Genomic DNA, 27,007 nt, shown 5'->3' with positions numbered 1-27,007 from the left:
CATTTTTAATAGTTCTGCATATTTTGATATTATATGACATTTGTCTTCATCTCACTTATTTTGGTTAGTATGATAATCTCCAGGTCCCTCCATATTGCTGCAAATGGTGTTATTTCATTCTTTTTCATGGCTGAGTAATATTCCTTGGTATTATGTACCACATCTTCTTTATCCATTCATCTGATGATGGACATTTAAGTTGCTCCCGTCTCTTGGCTATTGTACACAGCATTTTTTCTTTGATTATATTTGTGTAGCAAGTTGAGACTGAGAAATTGTTGAAATGTTACAAAGTCATAGAATTTTAGAGTTGCTTGGAATATGTCAGATCATGTGGCCAAATGCTACTCACATATATTCTCTGGGCAAGCCCTATGGTCTACTCCCTGCATAATCGGTCTTGGCCACACAGTGGGGTAATGTGGGTATGGAACATCTCCATTATGCAAGTTTGTCCCTAAAATGGTGAGCAATTAATAATTTTTTAGCCTTTCTGAGAATTAATTTTTGCTTAAGCACCCTAAACAATGTTTCATTGAAATTTTATAACTCATGATGTTTTATTGGAAAGAACAAAACACAAGTTGAATTAGTTCAAGCAGTCGGAGAGGTTTTTAGCGTCTCATTAAATCATAGGAAGTGCTGAACTGCCAAACCTCAGGAAGAACATAAATGCAGTTGGGGCTTATGAAACTTGGTTCCAGGGGTTTAAAAGTACCAAGGATTTGTTTTGCTTTTTTCCCCCTTTGGTTCTCCCAGAAAGTTGGCTTTATTGCTTTCTCACTGCAATGGACAACTTCAACTCGGTAGGTCACTTGGCTACAAGCCTCCCTAGATTCCCATCACCTGGCTCTGCCACCAAGAATTATATTCCAGCTTCAGTCTGAGATTACTAGAGACTAGAATGCTAACTTGTAAACCCCTTGATCCATTAAACATGGTAAGGGAGAAAAGGTACAATATGAATATGGGACTACTGTGAATCCTAAGGTCCAGGAAAGGGCCCTGCTATTTCCAGAGTAAGGAAATTTGGTTGATTATCAAACAAGAGGTGTCCTCTGTAGAAACAACAACAAAAAAATTTTAGTATAAGTATATCCCATACAACATTTGAGACATATTTATGCTAAAACAATTTTGTTGTTTAGCTGGTATTCAAATTTAATTTGGCACTCTATGCTTTTTTTTCCCATTTATTTTTATTAGTTGGAGGCTAATTACTTTACAGTATTGTAGTGGTTTTTGTCATACATTGACATGAATCAGCCATGGATTTACATGTGTTCCCCATCCTGAACCCCCCTCCCACCTCCCTCCCCATCCCATCCCTCTGGGTCATCGCAGTGCACCAGCCCTAAGCATTTGTCTCATGCATCCAACTTGGGCTGGCGAGCTGTTTCACACTTGATAATATACATGTTTTGATGCTATTCTCTCAGATAATGCCACCCTCGCCTTCTCCCATAGAGTCCAAAAGTCTGTTCTATACATCTGTGTCTCTTTTTCTATCTTGCATGTTGGGTTATTGTTACCATCTTTCTAAATTCCATATATATGCATTAGTATACTGTATTGGTGTTTATCTTTCTGACTTACCTCACTCTGTATAATAGGCTCCAGTTTCATCCATCTCATTAGAACTGATTCAAATGTATTCTTTTTAATGGCCAAGTAATATTCCATCATGTATATGTACCACAACTTTCTTATCCATTCATCTGCTGATGGGCATCTAGGTTGCTTCCATGTCCTGGCTATTATAAATAGTGCTGCGATGAACATTGGGGTACACGTGCCTCTTTCAGTTCTGGTTTCCTCGGTGTGTATGCCCAGGAGTGGGATTGTTGGGTCATATGGCAGTTCTATTTCCAGTTTTTTAAGGAATCTCCACACTTTTCTCCATAGTGGCTGTACTAGTTTGCACTCCCACCAACAGTGTAAGAGGGTTCCCTTTTCTCCACACCCTCACCAGCATTTATTGCTTGTAGACTTTTGGATAGCAGCCATCCTGACTGGTGTGTAATGGTATCTCATTGTGGTTTTGATTTGCATTTCTCTGATAATTAGTGATGTTGAGCATCTTTTCATGTGTTTATTAGCCATCTGTATGTCTTCTTTGGAGAAATGTCTGTTTAGTTCTTTGGCCCATTTTTTTGATTCGGTCATTTATTTTTCTGGAATTGATCTGCAGGAGTTGCTTGTATATTTTTGAGATTAATCCTTTGTCTGTTGTTTCGTCTGATATTATTTCCTTCCATTCTGAAGGCTGTCTTTTCACCTTGCTTATAGTTTCCTTTGTTGCACTCTATGTTTTTGGATGTGTGCAGATGTGTGCTAACTTTGTCGGTCTCCTTACAAATTAACTAAATTTTTTCTCTGGTCATATTTTCACTAAAAAAGAAACTTAGGAATGATATGAGTTCTTTGACCTTAATATTGTAACACTTAAAGGGTATGGCATCACTTGCAACTGGGAAATTTGAAACTGGTTAGGGAAATGCCTTTAATCCCACTGTGAGCAGTCTTTCTTTGCTTGACCATGCATCAGTAATCCAGAAACATCCTGTCAGTTTCAGACCACAGAATGTTTGATGGAAGTTTAACATGTTATTCCAAGGCTAGTATGTTCACTCTTGCAATATAACTTCTTAACTGCTTTATTTTTGAAGTGCATAAATTAATCATGGTAATTTAAAATTGTCTTGTGGTTTGATTAGACACATCTATTTATTAATGTATCTCAAGTCTTATATTAAAGAAATCTATTTACCTTTGTTAATCGGGTATTTTCCATAATGTTTCATGTATGTATACAATTAATATAGTGTTAGTTGCTCAGTCGTGTCCAACTCTTTGTGAGCCCATGGACTGTAGCCGACCAGGCTCCTCTGTCTGTGGAATTCTCCAGGCAAGAATACTAGAGTGGGTAACCATTCCCTTCTCCAGGGGACCTTCCTGACCAAGGAATCAAACCTGGGTCTCTTGAATTGCAAAGTGGATTCTTACTGTCTGAGCCACCAGGGAAGCCTAATTAATATAATATGGATTTTAATTAAAGTGATTAATATAATATGGATATAAAATTCTATGGACTGCAATGTGAAAAATACTGAAAATTCAACCCTTTGATCTCTAGTTTAGGAAACTGATCAGAAGGATTATAACTTATCAAGGTCCAGTCAACTATTAGTGGCAGAGATGGAGGTAATTGACAAAGTTTGAATAACAAAATAAATCAAATTTTAATGGAAAGAAATTAAAAAAAGTTTTAGTGAAAATTCTTCTCAGAATAGTCCTCATCAGTTTAAACAGCATCTGTAGACTTCAGGTATTTATTATGTCAAAAAATTATGAATATTGAAGTGATGTAATTTTCCACATTGCAATTCTAAAGGACCTTTGCAAAGCAAGAGAGCTAAAGTGGCTCATCAAGATCACCCAAGAGTAGAGAGTCCACGTACCACAGCTGCCAAGTCAGGGCTCCTGATCCCACTGCCACAGCTGCTGGGCCAGTGCTCTTGAGCCCATGTGCCAAAACTAGAGAGAAGTCCATGCTCTGCAACGAAAGATCCCACGTGCTGCAACTAAGACCATAGTCAAATAAATAAATAAATAATTTTTTTAAAAAAAGATCTCCCAAAAGTAAGAAGAATTCACATAGAGGAGCTAGGAATCAGCAGGTATGACAAAGTCATTAGCCAAAACCAGTGTGTTGAAGCTGCTCTTCCTCCAAGGTGCTCTTTAGCATCTGTGGACACTGAACCCATGGAAGTAGTCTGATACGCCTTTGTGCATGAATTATCCCTATGCTGGTTAGGGAGTTGAGTGTACTTCAGTATATAGAGACAACCAACAGCTGGCTCTCTGGTATCCACCAAGTAATCTCTCAGAAGCAAGGGAAATAAGCAATCTAATCTTATTTTTCTTGAGATAACACTGGCCCTATACATAGGCAAAGTGCACAGTTTATGGGATATGCTTTAGAAAACTTTAAAATCCTCAGTGGAAAGACAGAAGGGAGATGGCATCACCCAAAGCAACTTCATGAGGATATAGCTTGAGTAATGTATATTGACGATAATTTGGTATAAGCCAAATAAAGTGGCATTAAATCACCTAATAGGAAAGCAAATTATTATCCAGAGAACAAAAGTGGAAACTGAAGATAAAAGTAGAGAATCAACCAGAGGACTTCAAGTGTAGGGTGATTATATGCTCCTATTTGTCCACAACAGTCCCAGTTTTATATCATTCTCCCAGGATAATACTCATTCTTCTAGTGGTCATACTCCAATTACTCCCAAACTCTCCCAATTTGGATTATTAATTACATGGACCACTTTAATGAAACAGTCTGACTTATGCTTGTAGTCTGCCTTGACAGATCACAAATTGTCTTGTACTGTTCAAAATTCTGTGTATTTAAACAGATAAGGTATTGTTTTGGAAAGTGCAGTGTTCCTGGAGAGGAAAGAAAGATGAAAGAAAGAAAGAAAGGCTAGAACTCAGAAAGTGGCCTTTAATATGTAAATAGTCCTTTAAAAACAAAGAAAACTAATCAAGTAAGCAAATATCTTTGGTTGCTTGTGCCCAAGATCAAACTATAGAGTCACTTGTACATGAAATTTTATAGGCTATTGTTGAATAAGAGTATTTTGTTCTGCAATAACGTAAGAGCAAAAAGTCTCTAATTGAAATTATTTCTGACATTGCAATGTGCTTCGAAAAAGGGTTTCACAGAGAGGACATCAACATCTAATTCTTCCCTCTGCTACTTCCAGATCAGAATTTACAGTGCTGGGAAAGAATCAGAGGGAGAAGAAATCTTTCCTGCATGCTCTAATTCGCCTGGCCTCCCCAGTGTCTCTGTGCATGTGTGACAATCCATCATTCCTGTCTACTGACTAGTTTTTCCTGCAGAAGGTCATTGCCTATAACTCTCTCCAACAGTTCTTCATCAGATCTTATTCTGGTGAGAGCTGGAGCCAGAGAGAATACAGTTGAGCACTTGCCTCTGGCTCCCATTCTAGCCCTGGGAAGGCTAGACTCCAGGATGAAGAAGGAGACGGGAATCCAGCCATGAATATCTGTTCCAGTCAGATTTCTTGCCAGGCTGGGATCTGGTCCTTATTGGAACACCTGAGTTCCTGCTCGTCTATCTTTCATCTCTATGGTTTGGTGGTTTAGACATTTCCATTGTCAGGTATGTCATCTTATCCAAGATAGCTGGACCTGAAAACCTACAGAACAATGATCATAGGAGATTTTGATCTGCAATTGTTATATAAAATTCAGAAATACAGCATGTTTCCAAATAGATTCTTCCAAGTATGGCTCTTGGAGTAACACTCCTTAAAAATTATCCTCATGTCCTAGGATTATCCAGATAACTCATATACATAGGGAACACTTCTACAGAGACAAAGACCAGATGTTGGGTTTTGAATAAAACACACTGATAAGCAAAGTTAAAAAGACAGTATTGTACATTGACATAATTTATACTGTATCTATTAAAAATGTGTTCTATTTATGTTTATTAGCTACTGGGAATTGATTCATCACTTGACTTTTTGCTACCACATAGTGTCTTATTTCCATTTATGACGTTCTTTCTACCTTTTTTTTTTTGAGTAAGAGGCTCTGGAAAATTTTTTAAAAATACAGATTCTAAAGTTCTGATTTGTGGAAAATCTGGATTACAAGGAGGCTAGCCCATTCTGGGCTGTATGACAGGCACAATTTTTATGTTTTTATGTCTCAACGTCGAGGACCTATTTGAAGCTGTCTTATTCAAAAGTGTTTTCCAGCATCTCTGTCCAACACCTGCCCAGGTGACTAATAAAGCAATAAAAACAGATGAAGGCTGTGATTCTTTTCACTGTCCTTCACACAATACATGCCTCAGGTATCTGTCTGGTATTTAATATAAAAAGAAAACCTGCAACCATCATAACCATTGATATATGCCACCAATGTTGTGAGCTACTAACACATTTGCCTGTTATGTCAAGGCATCTGAAAGTTTAAAGCTTGGCAAAGTAATGTTTTTCTTTTTCTTCTTCTATAATCCCAGGGTAAACACTGAGCAGACAGCATTTATGGTCTGAGCATTAAAGAAAAGAAAAGTCTGAATTTGAAAAGCCTGCTAGTACCCTTTGGGGATTTTGGAAAGTGTCCTTTGGCTGGAAGCTGAGTGGAGAAGCTGCCATTTCTGTAGATGGGACAAGAGTCAAGCCGCATGGCCTCATTCATAACTTCACAGCTACTGCAAATATCAGCTGATGAATATTTATGTTATCCCTGGCTTAGACCCGAAAGACAAATAGGGGAAAAAAAAGAAAGTTAGGAAAAGGTCGTCTGAACTCTGTGGGATTTTTTACCAGCACTTTCCATGCACGAACAGTAGCCCTGAATGAAGTCATTCTGTTCAGGGCCCGGCGCAGGAAAACAGAGGCTGTTCATTAGCGCCTCGCCCTTTGTTTGAACCTTGTTCATTCATGGGGTCCTCAAAGGGAAACCCTTTTCCTTAAATCAAACACACAGGTTATAGAGCTACTTTATTATTGTGTTTTTTCTTTTTTGGTAAATTATTGCAAATTGCTCCTCATTGTATAGTAACTTCAGTGGTTCAAAGAGAGAGCAGGTCAGAGAAGCAGAGTTTCTAGACACAAAAAAGGACAGTCCAGGGCAAATTAATATTTTATTCAGTTATGGTTTCAGAAAAAATATCTGTAGGTATATACAAATGATAGAATTACATATCCTAGCAGGGAAAATTATTTTCTTAAAATGTACTAAAGATGTTAGTTTTATTTCAGAAAAAAATGCCCCCTGGGATGCACTAAATAATAGCTAATCAAATCTTAATCGCTTGGGGTTGATTATTTAAATTCTATCTCTTTTAACTGTTTGTTTGCCGCACCCCCCCTGCCCCCTGCCCCAAGAGCCACCTTTATACTCTGCTGCCATTTCTGCCATCTTTACCACCTCCAAGTTGACCAAAGTTATGGAAATAAGAAAAGGAAAATCACCAATATGAGAGAATTTTCCCACCTGCCTATATAACTGGGCTTCCCTCATAGCTCAGTTGGTAAAGAATCTGTCTGCAATGCAGGAGACCTGGGTCCGATACCTGGGTTGGGAAGATCCCCTGGAGAAGGAAATGGCAACCCACTCCAGTATTCTTGCCTGGAGAATCCCATGGATGGGCGAGCCTGGTGGGCTATCGTCCGTGGGGTCACAAGAGTCAGACATGACTTAGCGACTAAACCACCACCACCGTATTTTAGTTCAGGATAAGCTTAAACATTTGGCTAAAATGAAATTTGTGACTGCCATATGAATTCAATGGCAGACACGTCCTGTGATTTTCTCACACTCCTGGAAAGGAGCAGGGATTCACAATATTTCACTGAGATGAGAATGGGGTGCAAATGATTTACTAAGGAAGTGCTTCCAGGAGACATGGGAAAGTGAGAGGAGAGGCCGGATACAGAAGGGAAGATGCGAGGTATGGGAAACTCCAGCCTCAGTCAGTTTCTGCAAGGTGCTCTGGAACAAAATTGTACCTGAATGTTTGTCCCAACCTAAGACAAGGGAATTGGGCTTTCATCAGTTCAATCACTCAGTCATGTCTGACTCTTTGCAACCCCATGGACTGCAGCACACCAAGCTTCCCTGTCCTTCACCATCTCCCGGAGTTTGCTCAAAGTCCTGTCCATTGAGTTGGTGATGCCATCCAACCATCTCATCCCATTTCCCCTTATTCTCCTGCCATCAATATTTCCCAGCATCAGGGTCTTTTCCAAGGAATCAGTTCTTCACATCAGGTGGCCAAGGTATTGGAGTTTCAGCTTCAGCATCATATTTTTGGGCTTTCATATTACTGCACTAATCAGATATGACTAAGGACCGTTCACTTGTGGTGATGAGGGTACTTTGGGTAATCAACTTTCTCAGTTTACCTGGGACTGTCCTGCTTTTAGTGCTGAAAGTCCCACATTTTGGGACATCATTCAATCTTCAAAAAACTGGGCTGGTTGGTCAACCTTGGAAGATGCAAATTTCCAGGTACTTCTGGCTCTCTGTGCAGCAAAGTTGGTTCCAATAGCCCAAGGTCAACCTTCTAAAGGAAATCACTGGTTCAGACCACACACAGCCTGTGGATGAGCATAGAGACATGGTGTAGGGAATTCAAAGTCCTCTGGATGGAGCTCAGAAATATACCCTATAGCAGTCAGTTCCTACCATCAGTTCTCTAAGGAACAACTAGGTACTGGTAGAGATAATTTTAGGTGTGAGATCGAGGACTAGAGTAAGATATTTATTTCATCCCTCCACATATAACTCTTAGTTGTAGTCAGAATTCCAGGCTGTGGCATGTAGATTCAGCATTAGTCAAGAGTTACAAGTAGATTTTATGAAGAAAGTAGTAACACTTGAATGAAATCAGGTACCAGCCCACGAGTTAGACATTAACAGAGAGAATTTGAACAAACTCTCTATAGATACCATTATACTCTGTCAGGTTGACCCTTTCAACATACTGTTTCTCATGATGTTGTGACATCTAATTCTGAAAGTACGTTGTATGTATAAAGTGAAGACAGAGCGCATATTCTCCAGCACTGCCCAAGACTGATGGAATCCTGTATTTCTTTTGATTTAACTTCTAAGAGTTAATAGTAACTGCCTAAAGGTAATGGTGAGTAATATGCAAAATTTACCTTTTTTTCCTTTCTTGAGTTAAAAAATAAAAGTAAGACTTTTTTTCTTGTGTTTCTCCCTTGGTTTATAAAAACAAAAATAGTGGGTGAGAAATCGGTCAATTTACTAGCTTGGGCAGGTATGCTTAGTAATTGGTGTGTGCTTTTAACTCAGTGTGTAGGTGACAAGGGCCTCAACTTTCACACTTGGTTCTTTTCTTGTCTTTCTCAGCTTTTCAAGACCCTTATAAAGCAAGCCCACCCAGAGGGTTTATTATAGGAGTGCTTCCTTTTGCCTGCAGCAATACCATATCCACATGAAAGCATGAAAGCCAGCCCACCTTGTGTCACTGCTTAGGAGAAACATGGATTCAAATAGTTTCCAGAGAAATAGCTGAAAAGTATATGGCAGAATACTACAAAAATATGTGAAGAAGAGAAATCTTTATACCATTGCTTAGTTCATTGAGAAAATCATCAAGATGTTGGCTTCTTGGTAATTATTAAGTCTTCCTGAATTGATATGTACACACTACCATATTTAAAATAAATAACCAACAAGGAGCTACTGTATAGCACAGGGAACTCTGCTCAGTATTCTGTAGTAACCTAAATGGAAAATAATTTGAAAAAGAATATATATATATATATATAAAACTGAATCACTTTGTTGTACACCGGAAACAAACACAACATTGTTAATCAACTATGTGCCAATATAAAATTTAAAAAATGTCACAGGTTGCTATTTGGGCTTAAATTTCAATGATCACAGACCCCTTCAAAAATCATTACCTTTGCTAAATTACCACCACAATTAAACATCAGAATGGAGACAGAATGAGACCTAAAATAAAAAGGAGGGAAAGAATAGAAAAAAACATGTTATCCAGCAAAAACTAAGGGCATTTTCCTCATGAATTATTTATTATGAATATTTTGGAAGGGCAAAGACTGATGATTGAGTATGGACAAATTCACTAAAATTGAGAACCATAAAACTATGATCAAGCTTTTGAAGCTATAGAAAAATGAATTTATGGCATTGCTAAAAGAATAATATTTATTGAAACTCTATACCAAAAAAATAATACAGATCAAAAATATGGCTAGGTTTGTGACATGTTAGCCCTCATTTTTTCTATTGGTTTTGAGGTTTGGGGGAGAGCTTACCTAAGTATTTAAGCTATTGGTTAAGTAATTTTATGTGTACCTGCAGACCTTTATACTATTGATTTGACCAATTACTCAAGTGCATAACACAAATGAAGATTCTTGGACATGGCATTTAGTGGAGCCTAGATAAAGATTTGTTGGATGAGTGGTTGTTTTTTCTATGAATGATGAGCTTCTATACAAAGAAATACCAAGATTAAACATGCAAGACATTTGTGTTGAAGGAAATGTGTAAAAATTAAGAGATTACTATCTATTTCTAAAATGAAATCTATTAGAAAGCAGTCTAGTTAGACTCTAACTCCAAGTACACAGACTTTCAAAACTAGAAGAGGTAAGGCTGACTAATGCATTTTGCTTTTTTACACAATTTGACAATAGTCTGTGAAAATTTGGATAAGCCACCTTAATGATCCTAAAGAGCTGACTGATCAGAAAATACCCTAATGCTGGGAAAGATTGAAGGCAGGAGGAGAATGGGATGACACAGGATAAGATTGGTTGGATGGCATCACTAACTCAAATGACATAAGTTTGAGCAAGCTCCAGGAGATGGTGAAGGACAAGGAAGCCTGACGTGCTGCTGTCCAAGGGGTGGCAAAGAACTGGACACAACTGAGTGACTGAAAAACAACATTAATGGCAAAATGTTTTCCCTAAATAAAGACAAATTAATAATTGTATTTGGGGGTAGCATCTTCTCTAGATTAGTTTTGTTCTCTCTGTTTCCACTTAGCATCAGCTGGGTTACTTCCATTGCTGTTACTGTTGTTCAGTCACTAAATCATGTCCAACTCTTTGTGACCCCATGAACTGCAGCACGCCAGGCATCTCCATCCTTCACTATCTCCCAGAGTTTGCTCAAACTCATGTCCATCGAGACAGTGATGCCATTCAACCATCTCATCCTCTGTTGCCCTCTTCTCCCCTTGCCCTCCATTTCCCCCAGTATCAGGATCTTTTCCAACAACTTGGCTTTTCACATCAGGTGGCCAAAAGATTGCAGCTTTAGCTTCAGCATCAGCATCAAACCTACCGATGGATATTCAAGGTTGATTTCTTTTAGGAAGGACTGGTTTGATCTCCTTGCTGTCCAAGGGACCTTCAGGAGTCTTCTCCAGCCCCACAGTGCGAAAGTGTCAATTCTTCAGTGTCAGCCTTCCTTATGGTCCAACTCTCACATCCATATATAACTACTGGAAAGACCATAGCTTTGATTAGATGAATCTTTCCAGGCAAAGTGATGTCTTCAGTTTTTAAAACACTGTCTAGGTTTGACATAGCTATTCTTCCAAGCAGCAAGTGTCTTTTAATTTTGTGGCACCGTCACTCTCTGCAATGATTTTGGAGCCCAAGAATATGAAATTTGACACTGTTTCCAGATTTCCCCCATCTAGTTGCCATGAAGTGATAGGACCCAAAGCCATGATCTTAGTTTTTTGAATGTTGAGTTGTAAGCCAGCTTTTTCACTCTACTCTTCCACCTTCATCAAGAGGCTCTTTAGTTTCTGTTCATTTTCTGCTATTAAAGTGGTATCATCTGCATATCTGAGGTTGTTGCTATTTCTCCCTGCAGTCTTGATTCCAGCTTGTGATTCATTGAGTCTGACATTTTGCATGATGTGATCTGCATGTAAGTTAAATAAGCACGGTGACAATGTACAGCCTTGACGTACTTTCACAATTTCGAACCAGTCCGTTGTTCCATGTATGGTTCTAAGTGTTGCTTCTTGACATGCATACAGGTTTCTCAGGAGGCAGGTAAGGTGGTCTGGTATTCCCATCTCTTTAAGACTATTGCAGAGTTTGTTGTGATCCACACAGTAAAAGGCCTTAGCACAGTCAATGAAGTGGATTTTTTTTTGGAATTCTCTTGCTTTTAACATGATCCAGCGTATGTTGGCAATTTGATCTCTGGTTCCTCTGCCTTTTGTAAATCCAGCTTGTATATCTGGAATTTCTCAGTTCACATACTGTTGAAGCCTAGCATGAAGGATTTTGAACATAATCTTGTGAAATGAGTGTAATTGTGTGGTAATTTGAACATTCTTTGGCATTGCTTTTCTTTGGGATTAGAATTAAAAACTGACCTTTTCCATTCTTGTGGCCACTACTGAGTTTTCCAACTTTGCTGGCATAATGAGTGCAGCACTTTAATGGCACGATCTTTTTAAGATTTTAATTAGCTCAGCTGGAACTCCATCACCCTCACTAGCTTTGCTTGTCGTAATGCTTCCTAAGGCCCACTTGACTTCACACTCCAGGATGTCTGTCTGGGTATTCTTGCCACCTCTTCTTAAACTCTTCTGCTTCTTTAGCTCCTTGCTATTTTTGTCCTTTATTGTGCCTATCTTTGTATGAAATGTTCCCTTGGTAACTCCAGTTTTCTTAAAGAGATCTCTAGTATTTCCCATTTTATTATTTTCCTCCGTTTCTTTACATTGGTCACTTAAGCAGGCGTTCCTATCTCTCCTTGCTATCCTCTGGAACCCTTCATTCAGTTGGGTGTATCTTTCCTTTTCTTCTTTGCCTTTCACTTCTCTTCTTTTCTCAGCTATTTTAAGGCCTGCTCAGACAACTGCTTTATCTTTTTGCATTTCTTTTTCTTGGGGATGGTTTTGGTCATCACCTCCTGTACAATGTTATAAACCTCTGTCCATAGTTCCTCAGGCACTCAGTCTACCAGATCGAATCCCTTGAATCCATTCATAACCTCCACAGTATAATCATAAGGGATTTGATTTAGGTCATAATTGAATGGCCTAGTGTTTTCCCTACCTACTTTCTTCAATTTGAGCCTGGATTTTGCAATAAGTATCTGATGGTCTGAGCCACAGTCAGCTCCAGGTCTTGTTTTTGCTGACTGTATAGAGCTTCTCCATCTTCAACTGCAAAGGATATAATCGATCTGATTTCAGTACTGACCATCTGGTGAAGTTCATGTGGAGAGTCATCTCTTGTGTTGTTGGAAGGGGGTGTTTGCTATGATTACTGCATTCTCTTGGCAAAACTCTGTTAGTCTTTGCCTGCTTCATTTTGAATTCCAAGGCCAAACTTCAATTAGATAGCTACAGATCAATTAAGGAGAGGTTTGATTTTTTTTTTTTTTTTTACAATTTCATTGAGTCCTTATATTTTCCAGGCATATTTTTTTTTAATGTGGTAAAGCTTTAATTACATTATTATGTAGTTATAGACTTGTAAGGCTTTAGATCTTTGCTGCTGTTGTGTTTTCTTACTGCCTATATTCCTCAATCCATCTGGTTAATAGTCACTGAACAGTTAATGTCCCTGACCTATTTTTTGTTACTAAACATACCACCTGGGTTCAGATGCTTTGATGCATCTGCCTTCCTCCCCTCTACTCCTCAGATACCATGACAGGTGTGATCCTACTGTGCCATCATTTCTGACTTAATGCATCAACTTCCTCCCAAAGATGATGAGCTGTCTTAGGACAGGTCTGTTGTCTTTTTGTGGGTCACCATATCCCAAGTTTGTTTTTGGCACCATAGCTTACATAGCAGACCTATGAGAAATAATTGTTAAATAAATGAATTTTATATAGCCCTCAAATCATGTTAGTGGATGAAGGATCCAAAGAGCAGTGATCAAACCACTGATGTAGTAAATACTAGTTTTGCAATATGGCCTTTGATGTGAGAATTTTAACATTTTTTTTCCATCCTCCTCTTCCTTTTTTGGTTAACCTTTGCTCTTGGCATCATAAATCCAATACAATAAATGCTCTGCCTATATAGGTTGCTACCTTTGAACTCTTTTCTTCTCTTTGGGACTGAGAAGTAACCTTGGTTGAAAAAACAAAAGTATAACTCTGGGAAGGCTGATATGATGTAATCTGGAGCTTGAGAAGAAAGGAACAGCATTCAGAACCATGTAGTCATTTCTTTGTATAATGTAAGCTACCAGAAAGAGTTTCTGAAGATGTTTCACATGGATAAACATTCAGGTTAAAAGTTAGTCAAAGATTGCATTAAATTCCAGTATAATCCTCTCTCTGTAATACATTTTGATCATTAAGATGTAGATTATGTAACTGTTCATGTTACACTAAAAACTTATCAATTCAGATTCTTCTATTTTTTTTTAAAGTTACTATTTTTAAACGCATGCTATTTTAACCAGGAGACAATATTAGCTTTGTTTAGCAAGGGTTTTCTTTTAAGAATAAATTGATGAATTTAAACAAATAGTGTGTGAAAGTAGAAAATACTTATAATTCCATCTTTTTCTGAAATAAGTCACATATTAGAGGAAGGTCATTTACTTTTTACATTTTTACTATGGTATCATTTACATATAGTAAAATCTATATTTATATTTTAGAGTTGAGAGTTTTGACAAATATGTACAGTAGTGTAATAATCAGCTCAATCCAGATATAAAATGGTTTCTTCACCCCTTCCAAATTCCTCTATACCCCTTTATGTTACCCTCTCTTCCTACTATAGCAACCACGGATATATTTTCTGTCCCTGGAGTTTTCACTACTCCAGAATATCATTAAATGAAATAATGCAATATGTAATTCTTTGAGACTGGCTTACTTCACTTAACATGATGAATTTGAGATTCATACATGATATTAAATAAATCAGTAGTTCCATTATGGTTTCCCCTGCCCTATTCCTTGTTATGAATAATTGTGAGTAATATTTTTCTTGTAATACTTATGCGTTTTTGGGGGGCTGCACTGGGTCTTTGTTGATACATGCAGATAATTTCAGTGGTTTGTTTTGTGTGGTCTTCTCACTGCTGTGGCTTCTCTTGTTGCAGAGCATGGATTATAAAACATGGGCTAAATAACTGGCACATGAGTTTAGTTCCTCCATGGCATGTGGAATCTTCTTGGACCAGGGATCAAATCTGTGTCCCCTCCATTGGCAGGGGGATTCTTAACCACTAGACCATCAGGAAAGTCTTTTCTTCTAGTATTTTTAAAAGGCTATTTTTTTAGAGAAGTTTTAAGGTTCATAGCAAAATTAATAGGAAGGCACATAGATATCCCATATACCCCTTCCCCACACATGCACAGCCTCCCCAACTATCGACATCCCCACCAGATGGTACATTGGTTATAACTAATGAACCTACATTGACACATCATAATCATTCAAAATTCATAGTTTACATTATGGTTCATCATTGGTATTGGCAGTCCGTGGGCTTCGATAAATGTATAATGACATGTATCCATGTATAATGACATGTATTATGTTGTGGTATCATACGGAGTATTTTTACTGCCCTAAAAATCCTTTCAGCCTACTTAGTCATCTTTCCTGCCTAATCCCTTGGCAACCACTGACCTTTTACTGTCTCCATAGTGTTTTTTTTTTTTTTTTCCTTTTCCAGAATTCCATATAGTTGAAACCGTACAGTATGCAGCCTTTTCAGATTGGCTTCTTTCACTTAGTAGTGTACATTAAAAGTTCTTTCATATCTTTTGGTGGCTTAGAAGCTCATTTCTTTTCAGGGCTGAGTAGTATCTAGTTGCCTGGATGTACCCCAGTTTATGTAGTTATCACCTACTGAACAACATTTTGGTTGCTTTCAAGTTTTGGAACTTGCTATACACAAGTTTTTGAGTGGACATGTTTTCTCAGCTTATTTGAATAAATACCAAGGAAATGATGACTGTATCATGTGCTGAAAATGCTTATTTTCTTTTGTAAAAATCTGCCAGATATCTTCCAAAGTAGTGGCACCATTTTCCTTTCCCACCATCAGTGAATGATAGTTCCCGTTGTTTTACATCTTTGTCATCACATGGTGTCATCAAGGTTCAGATTTTGGCATTCTAGTAGGTATGCAGTGGTAATCTGCTGTTTTAATTTGCTTTTCTGGGGTGACATATAGAGTGGACTGTCTTTTCATATACCTTTAAGAAGGGGACGATAGAGGATGACATGGTTGGATGGCATCACCGATTTGATAGATATGAGTTTGCATAAACTCTGGGAGTTGGTGATGGACTTCTTTGGTGATGTGTTCTTCTTTGGTAGCATCTGTTAAGACCCACTGTTTTTTAAATTAAGTTTTTATTTAAAGATAATTGCTTTACAGAATTTTGCTGTTTTCTGTCAAACCTCAATGTGAATCAGTCATAGGTGTACATCTCCTCTCTTTTGAAACTCCCTCCCGTCTTCCTCCCCATCCCACCCCTCTAGGTTGATACAGAGCCCCTGTTTGTGTTTCCTGAGACATACAGCAAATTCCTGTTGGTTATTTGTTTTACGTATGTAAGTTTACATGTTACTATCTCCATACATCTCACCCTCTCCTCCCCTCTCCCCATGTCCATAAGTCTATTCTCTATGTCTGTTTCTCCACTGTTACCCTGTAAATAAATTCTTCAGTACCATTTTTCTAGATTCCATATATATGTATTAGACTACGATATTTATCTTTCTCTTTCTGACTCACTTCTCTCTGTATAATAGGTTCTAGATTTATCCACCTCATTAGAAATGACTCAAATGCGTTCCTTTTTATGACTGAGTAATATTGTGTTTATATACCACAACGTCCTTATCCGTTCATCTGTCGATGGACATCTAGATTGCTTCCATGTTCTAGCTATTGTAAATAGTGTTGCAATGAACGATGTGTGTCTCTTTCAGTTTTGGTTTCCTCAGGGTATATGCCTAGGAGTGGGACTACTGGGTCATATGGTGGTTTTATTCCTAGTTTTTTAAGGCCCACTTTTTAATATGGTTGTTCATAATCTTATTTATTTGGTTGTTCTTTTTCTTTGGTTGAATTCTAAGATTGTGTAGATTTTGGGTAAGAATCCTTTATCAGATATGTCATTTGCAAATGCATTTTCCCAATCCATATATTGTCTTATTTTCTGAACACTGTCTTTTGAAAAGCAGACTGTTTTTAATTTTAATGATGCCTAACTTATAGTAATTACTTCTTTCATGGATTATGCCTTTGATATTTTATCTAAAAAGTCATCACCATTCCCAAAGTCATTTAGATCTTCTGTATTGTCTTTTCAGAATATCATAGTTCTGCTTTTTATATTTATGTCTGTGGTTCATTGTGAGAAAATTTTTGTGCAGGGTGTAAGATTTATGTCTTTATATTTTTTAAAATTTTAATACAGAAGTTCAATTGTTCTAGCATCATTTGTTGAAGGGACTATATTTGCTTTGTTGTATTACCTTTGTTCCTTCATCAAAGATCAGTCAACTGTATTGTGAGTTTATTTCTGTGCTGTCTATTTTGTTCCATTGATCTATTTCTCTGTTCTTTCACCAACACAATCTTGTCTTGATTACTGCAGCTTTATAGTAGTTTTGAAGTCTGGTCTTATGAACCCTCCAAATTTGTTCTTCAATATTGTGTTGGCTATTCTGGGTCTTTTGCCACTACATATAGACTTTAAAATTAGTTTGTCAATATCTACAAAATTATCTTGCTGGGATTTTGATTGGAATTGAATTAAATCTGTAGATCAAGTTTGTAAGATCTGACATCATGACAGTACTGAGTCTTTCTATTCATGAATATGGAGTGTCTCCTGATTTATTCAGTTCTTTAATTTTGTTCATCAGAGCTTTATAATTTTCTTCACATTGACTCATACATACATTGTTAGATTTATACCTAAGTATTTCATTTTTGGATGCTAATGTAAATGACATTGTGTTTTTAATTTCAAATTCTACTCTTTCATTGCTGGCATGTAGAAAAGCAGTTGACTTTTGTGTATTAGCGTTATATCCTTTTGTCTTGCCATATTTGTTTATTAGCTACAGAAGTTTTTTGTTAATCCTTTAAGATTTTCTATATGGATGATTGTGTCATCAGCAAACAATGTTCTATTTCTTTCTTCCCCAAACGATTTCTTTGTTTTCTTGTGTGTGTGTTTAGTCGCTCAGTCATGTCTGACTCTTTTGTGACCCCATGGACTACAGCCCGCCATGCTCCTCTGTCCATGGGGATTCTCCAGGCAAGAATACTGGAGTGGGTTGACATGCCCTCTTTCAGGGGGCCTTCCCAATTCAGGGATAGAACCCAGGTCACCTGCATTGCAGGTAGATTTTTTACCAAGTAAGCCACCAGGGTAACTGGTATTATTATGCTATTTAGAACTTCCAAGATGATGTCAAAAAGGATTGGTGAGAGAGGACATCCTTTACTTGTTCCTAGCTATAGCTGAAACTTCTACTTTATCATCATCAAGTATGGTGTTAGATGTAGGCTTTTGTAGATACTCTTTATTAAGTTGAGGAAGTTCTCTATTCCCAGTTTACTGAGAGTTCCTTTTCTTTTCATCATGAAAGAGTGTTGGATTTTTGTAAATGTTTTTTCTGAATTTATTGATATGATGGAGAAGCTTATCTTTTAAAGCCTGTTGATGTATTACATTAATTGATTTTCAAATGTTTGACTAGCCTTTCATACCTGGGATGAATTCTAGGTATTGAAAGCCAGTTTAACATTTGAAAATGTTTTATTCACATTTGTAGTCCATATTTAGTTAAATTTTATGTAAGTTATGGGTTGAGGTTGCACATATTTTATATTATCATTTCAGCACAATTTGTTGAGCAGACTATCATTTCTCCATTGAATTGTCTTTGCACCATTGTAGAAAAATAAGACTCAACATAAGAGTTTACTTCTGGATTCTTTATTCTATTCCTTTGACTTATATATGTATCCATTTGACAATGCCACACCAGGATAACTATTTTTAAAAATTTGAAAATTTTAAAGTGATTTTTCTTGTAAATAGACAACCTGAAATTCTTTTGCATCCTTGATGAATAGAAACGAAACCTTCTGAAGTCAGTTTCTGTATGTATGGCATGAAGATTTGCATGAGTGAAAATCCAGACTCCTTTTCTTAAATGTAACTTCCCTTCTCTTGCCTTCCTTTTCCTCCTTGATCTGTCCTTTTTCTTTTCCTCTTCCTCTCTAGCCTTCTCTTCTTTCTCACCTCCTTTCTGTGCCCTCTCTTTTCCTGTCTTCTTGTTCTCACTCCCATGTTCTTTCCCTTTATGGTCAGTAGATGGTGCTGAGCTGCAAGACATACAATGGCTGATTTCCTAAAACTTGTAAATACCATATTATGTCATCTTTTAACTCTGTGCCTTCTCTTTGAGAAATGATTTGTTAAACTGTTAATGGAACACCGATATTCCCACTACTCCCCTTCGAGAAATGAAACCCCAGGTATGGATCAGATAATTTGAAGTGGTCACTGGAAAAGTCAGGAGATAAAAACTTTTGATTAAGAATATTTTTTAAAAAAGCAGTAGTGAGTAGTGGCCCTGAAAACCCACAATATGGCTCAGTCTGTGTGACATTTGAGTTGGTGTTTGTTTATCCAAGAGCAAAAATATGGATGGCCACTAAGAACATAGGATAGGAAGCCCCTTTGCTCAAAATAAAATCCCAAGGTTAATTTGTTTGTGAATCACAGAGCCAGCTGGCTGCCTTGGCCCAGCTATGACTTTTGTGGTGACAGCTGTTTCTACCAAGATTTGACGGGTGGGAGCAGGGGCAGAGCTGGTGGTTGCAAGATGGAATGCAAGTGGGAGATGGATTGAAAGAATGGACTATGGTTTCTTTAGAAAGGAAATCCATGGGTTTCAGATATTCTCAATTGAAATCATATTTCCTCTTGCTGGACATAATGCTTTTACTTCTCAGGCCACAATAGGTGGGAGTGCATGGTCAGTCGCTACTTTATGTCTCCTTTGGTTATGATTTAATGGTGGGTGTTTAATTTTCCAGAAGTTTAGCAAACTATGAAGGTTTCCAGAAAAGGCACTATATTTGCTTGCAAATAACCCAACTTGTATTTCTCTGGCCCCAAAACCCTGAGGGGCTATGGACTCTTGCATGTTTCCTAAAGTCTACTTTTCCAAAGGCCAAATAAAAGGCCCTTTTTGGAGTTGATGGCATCTTCCTAGGGCTTCCACATATAAAACTTACAGTTTATAGTACTTGTACTTTATAACTTACAGTTTATAGTACTTTATGGTTTCACAAAGCAATTTTACCAACATCTGAAATTATCCCTTTTCTTAGAAAATAGAGATTTGAATTAGGGCATTGGAGGTCCAAGCCAGAGAGATAGGTGAGGAAGAAATGCATTGGTTAATGATGACCTTTAACCTTATTTACATATCCACTTGGGTGTTTCATCTTAACAGATCCAAGAATGAGCATCCGATATCCATCCCCCATCTGATAATTTTCTACCTTCTCTCTCTTAGTGAATTACTTGTCATCTTTTCAGTTCTCAGCTCTCAAACATTGGTGTTTTTCTTGATTCTCTCTTTGTTACTCTACACCTGATCTGCAAACAAAACCTGTTGATTCTACCTTTAAATTATGTTCAGCATCTGATTTCACCTCATCACCTTCCTTGCTACAAAAGCCCTGGTCTGACTCACCATCATCTCTTGTGTGAATTAGGACATCAGTTTTCTAACAGGTTTCCCTGTTTCAACCCTTGTGCTCACTTCAGTGTAATCTCAGCATAGCAGCCATAGTCAGGCTATTAAAAAACAAATTTGACCTCTGCCCAGAACCCCCCAATGGCTCCCATCACCCATGAAGGAGGGGCAAACACCTTACAATGACCTCCAGAGTGATGTGGCACTAACCTTTAACCCCTGGGACCCTGTTTTGTTTTACTTACCCTTTCACTCACTACCTCCTCCCTGTTTCTCACACTTGCCAGGAATGGTCATGCCTTGGTATCTGTTCACTTTCTCTTGTCCTAGAAACCTCCTCTCCAAGAAATCATTCTTGATCTCTTATCCTTCAGATCTTTACTCTGTGCAACCTTCTCACCGTGGGCTTCCCTGGTAATGCACTTTAAAATAGCACTCTCTAATTGCTACCAACCAGGGTTCTTGGCCTCCTTAATAAATAGTATTTGGTCAGAGGCCAGACAAGAAATCCAGACAAGGCCTTATCGGGGCACCTGCTGCATGAAGGATGAGTGAAAATGAACAACAGCTTCTCTTGCTTGCTCCCTCCCTGAGTGGGAGGCAAGCTTACCTGGGGTCAGGGTAGAAGTGTGTTCAGGTGTCAGGTCAGAGGGGTGGCTTAGGTGGTCTGCCCACCCTTTAGGAGGTGCTGAGGACAGAGGGCACATGCAGTACACTGCTTTTGCTCCAGATTCTTCAGAAATGGCAACTGAGATTTTTTAAATTGATTAATTTTTTAAATTAATTAAACAATTAATTGGATAATTGTTTTATAGAGTTTTTCTGTTTTCTGGGAAACCTCAACATTAATCAGTCATAGGTGTACATATATCCCCTCCTTTTCAAAGCTCCCTCCCATTTCCCTCTCCATCCCACCCCTCGAGGTTGATACAGAGCCCCTGTTTGAGTTTCCCGAGACACACAGCAAATTCCCATTGGCTATCTATTTTACATATGGTAATGTAAGTTTCCTTGTTATTCTTTCCATACACCTCACCCTCTCCTCCCCTCCCTGTGTCCATAAGTCTGTTCTCTATGTCTGTGTCTCCACTGTTGCCCTGTAAATAAATTCTTCAGTACCATTTTTCTAGATTCTGTATATATGTGTTAGAATATGGTATTTATCTTTCTCTTTCTGACTCATTTTACTCTGTATAATAGGTTCTAGGCTTATCCACCTCATTAGAACTGACTCAAATGTGTTCCTTTTTATGGCTGAGTAATATTCATTGTGTATTTTGATCTTTCATATCTTTTTATCCTTTTGCCCCAACTGTGCATGCACATAGTTATTTTTAATCCCATATTGTTTCTTTGTATTTTGTTGTTCAAGGAAAGGTGTGTCCAGATACAAGCAATGCAGCACTTAAGCAAAGAGTCCCAGGTTCCAGACCTGTATCATAACCACTTCCTATTCTTTCCCTGGTTTATTTTTTCCAACATATTACAAACATATTATAATCTGTATGTATTCACCTTGCTTTTCATCACCCTCTATTTTCCTAGAATATAAACTCCATGAGGGCAGAATTCTTATCCATTCTATTTCTTATGTTTTCCTCAAACCCTAGACATAGGGGGCCCTCAATAACTGACTAAAGAAATGAATGCTATTCCCCAGCCCACTTCCATGGTCTGCGGGCCTGGCAGAGCCACCAAAGGAAAGTGCTACAGCTCAACTAGGTTCCTAGGATTGGAAGATTTCCTGGTTAGAAGGACTGGAGCATGGCAATCAGTGCCCTACAATCACTTTGTGAAAAATACTGTCTCATAGTCTTATTCCTGGATACTCTGATTCAATAAGTCTCAGAATCCATATTTGTATGTATTCCCCAAGTCATTTTTAATTCTTTAATAGATTTGGAAACCTAGAATTCTAGAGAATGAAATACAAATTAAGCACATTCTATGTTCCAGAAATTACGTCAGGGAGTGGCCCCAGCTCAACATCTTATAGGAGAGATGGATGTGTAAAATGATACTTGTAGTATAATTAATGCTTTCCTGAGGCACCTATTAATTTCAGGGACTGAAGAAGACAAAAAAGAACATGTGTGGTGTGTACAGGGAAGAATTACCAGAGGAAGTGACTTCTGGTGAAAAAGAAGTGACAGGACAGATGAAGGGCAAGGATGCTGTGGACGGAATACAGTTTGGCCTCTGAATTCAAGGTAATTTATAAGGAAAAGGAGTATGTCAAGGCTGTATATTGTCACCCTGCTTATTTAACTTATATGCAGAGTACATAATGAGAAACACTGGGCTGGAGGAAGCACAAGCTGGAATCAAGATTGCCAGGAGAAATACCAATAACCTCAGATATGTAGATGACACCACCCTTATGGCAGATAGTGAAGAAAAACTAAAGATTGCCAGGAGAAATATCAATAACCTCAGATATGTAGATGACACTACCCTTATGGCAGATAGTGAAGAAAAACTAAAGAGCCTCTTGGTGAGAGTGAAAGAGGAGAGCAAAAAGTTGGCTTAAAGCTCAACATTCAGAAAACTAAGATCATGGCACCTGGTCCCGTCACTTCATGGCAAATAGATGGGGAAAGAGTGGAAACAGTGGCTGACTTTATTTTTCTGGGCTTCAAAATCATTGCAGATGGTGATTGCAGTCATGAAATTAAAAGACACTTACTCCTTGAAAGGAAAGTTATGACCAACCTAGACAGCATATTAAAAAGTAGAGACATTACTTTGTTAACAAAAGTCCATCTAGTCAAGGCTATGGTTTTTTCAGTGGTCATGTATGGATGTGAGAGTTGGACTATAAAGAAAGCAGAGAGCCAAAGAATTGATGTTTTTGCACTGTGGTGTTGGAGAAGACTCTTGAGAGTCCTCTGGACTGCAAGGAGATCCAACCAGTCCATCCTAAAGGAGATCAGTCCTGGGTGTTCACTGGAAGGACTGATGTTGAAGCTGAAACTCCAATACTTTGGCCACCTGATGCGAAGAGCTGACTCATTTGAAAAGATCCTGATGCTGGGAAAGATTGAGGGCAGAAGGAGAAGGGGATGACAGAGGATGAGATGGTTGGATGGCATCACCGACACAATGGACGTGGGTTTGGGTGGACTCCGGGAGTTGGTGATGGACAGGAAGGCCTGGCGTGCTGTGGTCATGGGGTCACAAAGAGTCGGACATGACTGAGCGACTGAACTGAACTGAACTGAATACCTGTTTAGATTATATCAGAGTCCAGAACTGCACCTTACTCAGCAAAGGGTGCACAGCTATGCAGTTTACCTTTCCCATTGAGCACCTATGTTTCTTTCTGTAGCTCTCTTTTCTAGGTGTCTAAGATTCTAATTGTCTCTGAGATCATAAAAATATATTTCTGACTTGTTTGCCTAGTTTCTTTTTAAAAGGGTATAATAATGTCCTTCTTATTATGGAGTAACTTATGTTGTTGGACATACTCTTGTCTGGAATGTTTGCATTGCAAAATAAATCACCCTTTAATAGTAATTAAAAAAAATAAGGCAGGCATTAATGACAAGCCAACAGAGAGCTATTCTTAGGGGCTTGAACCTCTGATTTTCCTCAAGTCATGTACAGGAAGAAGACTTTCAGATTGGTGCTAGAATTGGTCTCCAAGGGTTTTCTGCCAATTCATCTCATCTCAGTCTCAGGGAAAATGGTAGCCACTTCTCTCTCTTCCAAGCTTTGATATAGGCCTTGGACCAATGTATTGATTTTTATGTGCTACAGTTACTCCCATTTATAATATCTTGTTTCTACTGCTTTTCCCATGTTTATTATCTAAGGTAAGTTGTGTTTACTTCTGTGACAAATAAGTCCCAGGTTACAGTGCCTTCACATACCAACATTTTATTTTTTATCCATCTCAAAGTCCAATGTGAGTCTTAAAGGAGTATGGGTGGGCTGGTTGTCTGGACACAGGCCTCAGTTCCATGCAGTCATTCAAGGATTCACATTTTTTCATGATTTCTGCAAAGTACAGTCATGACTTCAAATTGTACAAACATCTTCTAGATAGCAGACAAGCAGAAGAGAGAATGGAACAGGTACTCAATTTTAAGATGTTTAAACCAAGGTTGGCGTCTTTTTCCTGTAAAGGGACAGATAGTACATATTTTAAGTTTTGGGAATAACATATTCACTGTTACATGACTCAGCTTTGCTGTCACAATGTAAAAGCAGCTATAGACAATGTGTTAATGAATGGAGGTGGCTGAGTTCCAAAGACAAGTGGCCAGCCAAATTTGGCCAGTAAGCTACAATTTGCTGATCTCCACATTCAACCAAAAGGGATGTCTTCGCTTCACATTCCATTGGCAAGAGCTAATCCTGCATCCCCACCTAGATACAGGGTGTCAGGAGATGTAGTTTGGCTGTGTGCCCAGAAAGAGGAAACTCTTTGATGAGCAACTAGCCAGTCTCTGACAGAACACATATCAGGGCTAGAGTGTTCAGTGTTTTTTTTTTTTTTGAGATTGCAGACACAGTGCTATCTAGTTCTGACTTGATCAAGGTCAAGAAAGTTCTAGGTGGGGATACTTTGCTTAAGAAAGTTCTAGCAGGTCCTATATTGATCAGGTGGGAAGCTTTCCTTCCAGGTAAAGAGAAGCACTCTCCCAACCAGATTCCTGAAGTGGCACAAGCTCCCAAGACATGATAAGTGGACTTTATTGGGTGGCCAGGATAAGGGCCACTCTGTGTTAACTTTCAAACAAACACCAACTGGGATCCGAAGCCCTCTTTCAATTGATTTCCTTCCTTCTCTCCTTCCAAAGTTCCCAGAGATGGATATAAATCTTGCCCTGTAAGGGTACACCCAAAGATCTAATTATACAAGTAGCAATTCAGTTTGTGGTAAAGTATTTGTTTCTTTGTGCCCCCCCTTGAAACCTCACCTTTAATTTACTGTTGAATCAGAAACAACAGGTTCTTTCAACAGCTCTGTGAATTAAACAGAGCAAATGTTTAGTTAAAAATAAATTCAGGGGTGGCTTCTTATATAGGAGTTATAAACAATCTTCCAACCCCAGCCCTTAAACCTCATACTCTATGTTTGGTTGGTTGATAGATTTGGTGCAGTAATGGCCCCAGTTCTCCTCCTTGTATTAGGTCTGACCTGGTGACTCATTTTGGTCAACAGATTGTGGTAGAGACCTGGGTTTCCACTGTCTCTCAAAACTCTGCTGCTCTCATCTGCAACAGTCTGGACTAGCCAGGTAGAGGGTAGAAGATAAAATGAAGCAGAGGACAGCTGTCCTAGCCGAGGCCTTCTCAGAACAGCTGGCCTGCCAGTGCCTCCAGATGCTTCTTAGAGCCCAGTTCAGAAAAAAGGAATTTGCCGAGGAAATAAACTAAAGATTGATTGAACAGGACTCAATGGCACATCTTCAGATTTGTAGTCCAGGGTCTTACCACAGCTTGCAGAAACAGGCAATTTCTGTGATCTCATGGTTTTCACTGCAATCTCCTTTTGGTTCTCATCATTTTACAGTAATCTCTTTACTGGAGGGTGGACCTGAGGCCATGTTATTATTAGCTGATGAACTTGAGTGTGTTGCTTAACCTTTTGGCCTTAGTGTTTTTCCCAAATACTGCTAATGGCATCACTCTGTTACTAAGAAAAATCACCTCTGATTTACCCTATGTGAGATTTCCTACATCAGATAAGTTGCAGAAGTCTCTTCATTTTATATCAATCATGTCTGACCTTTACCCCATTGATATCAGCCAATTTAAGCTTCCATTACCTCTCAGAGTTTAGAGCAATAACATAAATGTCTACCTGTTTCTTTGGGACTCCTTGAATCCATCCTGCCTAAGAACTCTGCAGGTGTTTATAAAGCTCAGCTCAGCCTGGTATTGTCCAACATAAGCCCCTCTGATTCCTCACTGCTTCTCTGAGTGTGAAGTTCTGAAAATAATTACAGACACTTTTATCACTTTTCCCTTGAGGACACCTCCATCCACCTTTGCCAGGGATTGTCCCACTTTCCGCCTTGTGTCTCACTGCTCAGTTCAGTTTAGCATTTGTCCTGCCCCCTTTCACTCTCAAAACTGAACCAACTTGGATGGCAAACTACATGATAATACTCTATACCTTTAACTATTTTCTTTCTGTGGTCTTTATCCTGATCTGAAATTCCTGATCTATTTCTTTGAGGGACTAAATGCATGACATCCTCCTCAATGCTTGTGCTTCCTACTTGTAAGATTTTAGTAAAAATGAAAGGTGTGGAGAGAGAGGTGGGGGCTGTTAACCAGCAAGAAGGGAAACTTTTAAACTCTGACCCCACAGAGGGAGGCAGGGCTCCAGAATATTTCTTATGTAAATTTTGTGATTGCTCTGATGTGAGCCATTTTACCCCTACATTACATCATTCTTTTTGTAAGATGTAAAGAAAGGCTTTGTGATCCTTGCGTCAAGGAAGATTGGCAATTTGCTCACTTCTTCTGGGGACTGGAAAAAAAGACCAATTGATAGAAGTGGTGGGAGCGGAAAATCGGTCCTGGGCCTCCTTGGGTGGCAGGTGCAGCCTTGCTCTGCAAATTCTCCTGAGAAATTTGCACCAACATGAACCCTGTTTCTCATCCCTGGAGAGACATATCTGCTGGAATATGTGTTTTAAGAAGCATGATGAGCACTCAAGA

The 27,007-nt window shown here is 38.5% G+C and overlaps 1 protein-coding gene across 5 annotated transcripts in view; it reads left to right on the top strand.

Annotated features, from left to right (window-relative positions):
- HAO1 (hydroxyacid oxidase 1) overlaps window positions 1-27,007 on the top strand; it is a 137,103-nt gene that overhangs the window by 66,172 nt on the left and 43,924 nt on the right. For 2 of the 5 annotated variants that reach the window (XM_070472306.1, XM_070472314.1), the window contains one exon: window positions 22,395-23,718. The exons of 1 other annotated variant lie outside the window; for it this stretch is intronic. In XM_070472306.1, the coding sequence (XP_070328407.1) occupies window positions 22,395-22,532 (138 nt within the window). In that variant the 3' untranslated portion in view covers window positions 22,533-23,718. Of the gene's footprint in view, window positions 1-4,781; window positions 5,861-22,394; window positions 23,719-27,007 lie in introns of those variants that run through there. 2 more of the 5 variants (XM_070472307.1, XM_070472308.1) reach the window with 2 other exon arrangements.

The sequence above is a fragment of the Odocoileus virginianus genome, chromosome 9, assembly GCF_023699985.2.
Source record: "Odocoileus virginianus isolate 20LAN1187 ecotype Illinois chromosome 9, Ovbor_1.2, whole genome shotgun sequence".
Lineage (NCBI taxonomy): Eukaryota > Metazoa > Chordata > Mammalia > Artiodactyla > Cervidae > Odocoileus > Odocoileus virginianus.
This window is presented reverse-complemented; position numbering and strand designations above follow the sequence as displayed.